This window comes from Gorilla gorilla, chromosome X (assembly GCF_029281585.2).
Source record: "Gorilla gorilla gorilla isolate KB3781 chromosome X, NHGRI_mGorGor1-v2.1_pri, whole genome shotgun sequence".
Taxonomy (NCBI): domain Eukaryota; kingdom Metazoa; phylum Chordata; class Mammalia; order Primates; family Hominidae; genus Gorilla; species Gorilla gorilla.
In genome coordinates, this window is record NC_073247.2 from 81874562 (window position 1) to 81878784 (window position 4223).

Consider the following 4223-nt stretch of genomic DNA (forward strand, 5'->3'; position numbering starts at 1 on the left):
GCAGGCTGAGGGCTTCTGGTCTGTTCGGTACTTGAACTGCCAGCAAATTTCAACTCCCGCTTGCCATTCAACATCATGGATGATCCGAAGAGTGAACAGCAGCGCATACTGCGCCGCCACCAACGCGAGTGGCAGGAGCTGCAGACCCAGATCCGGAGCTTAAAAAACTCGGTCCCCAAGACCGACAAGACGAAAAGAAAGCAGTTGCTCCAAGACGTGGCCCGCATGGAGGCCGAGATGGCTCAGAAGCACCGGCAGGAGCTGGAGAAGTTCCAAGACGACAATAGCATTGAATCTGTCGTCGAAGACCTGGCCAAGATGAATCTGGAAAACCAGCCTCCCCGCCCCTCCAAAGCCCACAGAAAGAGAGGAAGAATGGAGTCCGAGGAGAGGGAGCGCCAGGAGAGCATCTTCCAGGCTGAGATGTCGGAGCACCTGGCCGGCTTCAAGCGCAAGGAGGAGGAGAAGCTCGCCGCCATCCTGGGAGCCAGGGGTCTGGAGATGAAAGCGATCCCGGCCGACGGCCACTGCATGTACCGCGCCATCCAAGACCAGCTGGTGTTCAGCGTGTCTGTGGAGACGCTGCGCTGCCGCACCGCCAGCTACATGAAGAAGCACGTCGACGAGTTCCTGCCCTTCTTCAGCAACCCCGAGACCAGCGACTCCTTCGGCTACGACGACTTCATGATCTACTGCGACAACATCGAGCGCACCGCGGCATGGGGAGGCCAGCTGGAGCTGAGGGCCCTGTCGCACGTCCTGAAGACCCCCATCGAGGTGATCCAGGCCGACTCGCCCACCTTGGTCATCGGGGAGGAGTACGTCAAGAAGCCGATCATCCTGGTCTACCTGCACTATGCCTACAGCCTCGGCGAGCACTACAACTCCGTGACACCGCTCGAGGCCGGCGCCGCCGGGGGCGTGCTCCCGCGTCTCCTGTAGGCCCCAAGGCGCCGAGCAGCCCCGGGGAACTGTCGCCGTCGCCGCATCTCCTCAGTAGGCTCACTTTATTTTCCCCTTTTGCTTTTCTCTGGTTTTTTTTTTTTCCTTCCTTTTAATCAAAACTACCCGCCCCCGCCCCGCCCCCGCTTTCCTAACCTTGCTGCTTTCACAGGGTGGGAAACGAAATTCGAGGGAAATTCCCTGGAAATATGAGGGAAATCTCTGCATTGCACCACCAGAGGGGCATACATTTGAAAGTTCTAACCTCTTCTTGCCTTAAGGGTCTTTTACCTCCCTCACCAACTAAGATTTGGTCATGTTGCGTATAACTTAACCACAAAAATGGAAATATTGGCCGGGCGCGGTGGCTCACGCCTGTAATCCCAGCACTTTGGGAGGCCGAGGCGGGCGGATCACGAGGTTAGGAGTTCGAGACCAGCCTGGCCAACATGGTGAAACCCCGCCTCTACAAAAAATACAAAAATTAGCCGGGCGTGGTGGCAGGCGCCTGTAGTCCCAGATACTCGGGAGGCTAAGGCAGGAGAATCGCTTGACGGGAAGCGGAGGTTGCAGTGAGCCGAGATCGTGCCTTTGCACTCCAGCGTGGAAGACAGTGAGACTCCGTCTCAAAAAAATGAAAAATTAGCCGGGCATGTTGGCGGGCGCCTGTAATCCTAGCTACTTGGGGGGCTGAGGCAGGAGAATCAATTGAACCCGGGAGGCGGAGGCTGCAGTGGGCCGGGATCTTACTACTGCACTCCAGCATGGAAGACAGCGAGACTCCGTCTCCAAAAAAAGAAAAAGAAAAAAAAATGTTAAGTTTCATGTGCTCTGGGAAAAATAAATCTAGTAGACTAGCTCGGGGAGTCTTCAGGTTTTCCTATGAATGTCTTGGATTACTTAGACAAAATTGGAGTTTATGTGATCAAAATGCCTTGTGAAGGCCTTTTGCTGAGTTTTGGGGGGAAAGATTGTCATGGTTTGCTTTTTACTTAAGCTAGGCTACTCAGGAGATGTCTCAAGTTATGAACAAGATATACGCTAGTAGTTTGTTTTGTTTTTTTTTTTTTCATCAAAACTTGTGTGGTTCCTAATTAATTTTAGTTGCTCCCATGTTTGCTAATTCTAAATAACAGCATTTGTTAAAACATGTAAGGTAAATCTGTTAAATAGAGAAAGTAAATTTAGATAAACTGATAGGCTAGATAAGGTTTACTCTAAGATGTGAAAGATCTGAACTTAATTTCCTTTACTAAAGGTAGGAAGAGATAGGACTTTATTCAAATAGTTGATACGTTTCATTATCTTTACAACTGGTATAAAGAAAAAAGAGACACATTGATAGGTAATTTACTTACTCTAAGGGGTGAAGATCTGAATTGAGTAAGTTTCTTTATTCTTAGAGATATAAAAGTGTATGAATTTATTCAAGTACTTGATTGACCTTGTTATATCATCTGCTATGAAGTGTGAAAGATATGAATGTAACAACTTTCCTTATTTCTTAGAGATACAGAAATATCTAAAAAGATTCTTTAAAATATTAAAGTTTTGTTCTATTTTGTTACATCAAAAGTGAACAATATACTTTTGTTATTTGAGACTTGTTAATATCCTTGAATTTTCCAAAAGAATATAAAATGAAATGATTTACAGTCAACAACTTATGAAAATTTTAATCTTTACTTTCTGTAATTCAGTGAGATTAATTTTGGAAATTCTTTCTACATTCCAAATGCTCTAAGATAAAATATATATGTTTTTAAAAGTTTTTAAACATGTAGTTTGTTCAAAAATAAAAACCATTTAAAAAATACCTACTTCTCTGTTTTTGTGTAGCTAACTTCATATAGAGTTTATATCCCAGGATCTACTTAAGCAAAGGAATCCTGGAGGGTTAGGGAGCATAGGCCTGTTGTGGGTGGCAGGGTGGTGGTTGCTGACTGGGGACAGGGGCAAAGACTGCTGAAGGGCTCTAGAAATGGGAAAGGTGCTCTACTTCAGTGGGCTGCATAGGGTCAGGGAAGGGGGTGACAAGCTAAAAGAAGAGGCCTGGCTAGGGTAGGGGACCTTCATGGACAAAGAGGCCCAGCTGGGTAGCGGGGGCACAGGCTAGGAAAGAAGTCCTGGCTGAGGGAGGATGCCTGCAAAGGGTCCAGGCTGGAGGCTGGGGCATGGGCTGGTGAAGGGTTCCTGGTAGAAGGTGGCCCAGCTGGGGCAGGCTGGAGAAGGAGAGGAAGGGGGCCTGGCTTGGGAAGGGAAGCTGTTTGGGAACTGGGCTACAGTCTGGGGAAGGGGTCCTGGCAGGGGTGGAGTTGGGTGGAGAGAAGGGCAGGAAAGGGGGCTGGGTCAAGAAAGAGTCACTGTCTATACAAGGAGGAATAGGCTGACCAGGGGGCAACTCAAAGGGACAAGATGCCTCGTACCAACGGGTCTTTGGCTATTGAATGGGGAAATGGCTCCGGCAACCTGCCTGGCCAGGGGAATTGAAGGGAATTGGGAAATTGGGCCTGGATAGGGAAGGGAGCCTCACTGGGGAGGGCACACAGGCTGAAGAAGTGCCATATGGTGTGGAGGGGTCATGGAAGAAGGAAGCCTGGCTGGGATGGGGGGAGGGGGGACCTGGCTGCAAGGGTGGGGGAATGCTGGCTGGGAAAGGTGGCCCGGCTGATGATGCAGGCTTAGGTGACCAAAGGGGCCAAGCATGGGAGTGGCCTTGGCAGGGCAAGGAGGAAGATCTTGGGGAAGAGGGAAGAGGCTAGGGAGGCACTGGCAGAGGAAGGGGACAAGGCTGGGCAAGGGAACCTGGCTGTGGACTGGGACACGGGGTAGGGAAGGAAGCCTGGCTGGGAGGGACATAATAGGGTGAGCAGGGGTGGGGGGAGCAGGTTAGGGAAGAACTGGCTGGTCAAGGGAAGGAGGCCCAGTTGAGTTAGGAGCCAAAGGATGAGAAAGGTGTTCCTAGCTGTTAATGAGAGGAAAGGCTGGGGAAGAACGCCTGGCCGGCGGAGGGGACATGGGCTGTCCAGTGGAGTCCAGGCTGGAGAAGGCACTGGACCAGGGAAGGAGATCTAGCAGGAAAGTAAGCATAAGCTGGGGAGGAGGACATAGACTCGGGGAGAAGGACATAGATTGGCGGAGAGGGCGAGACTGAGGAAGGGTCCCAGACATGGGGATGTGCCTGTCTTGTAAAGGGACCACAGTCTTGAGAGGCTGGCACAATCTATGGAAGACAGATGGGTGTGGGGTAGGGAGGATTGTGGGGTAAAAAGACCCCTTAG

The 4223-nt window shown here is 50.5% G+C and overlaps 1 protein-coding gene across 1 annotated transcript; it reads left to right on the top strand.

The window, feature by feature from the left end:
* OTUD6A (OTU deubiquitinase 6A) lies at positions 1-2305 on the top strand. Its single transcript, XM_055376130.2, has one exon. The coding sequence runs from the start codon at positions 76-78 to the stop codon at positions 940-942; it is 867 nt and encodes a 288-aa protein (XP_055232105.1). The 5' UTR covers positions 1-75; the 3' UTR covers positions 943-2305.
* The last annotated feature ends 1918 nt before the right edge of the window (positions 2306-4223 follow it).

Excerpts from the sequence above, each read along its gene's own strand:
- OTUD6A (XM_055376130.2), top strand. The coding sequence starts at position 76 with ATGGATGATCCGAAGAGTGAACAGCAGCGCATACTGCGCCGCCACCAA.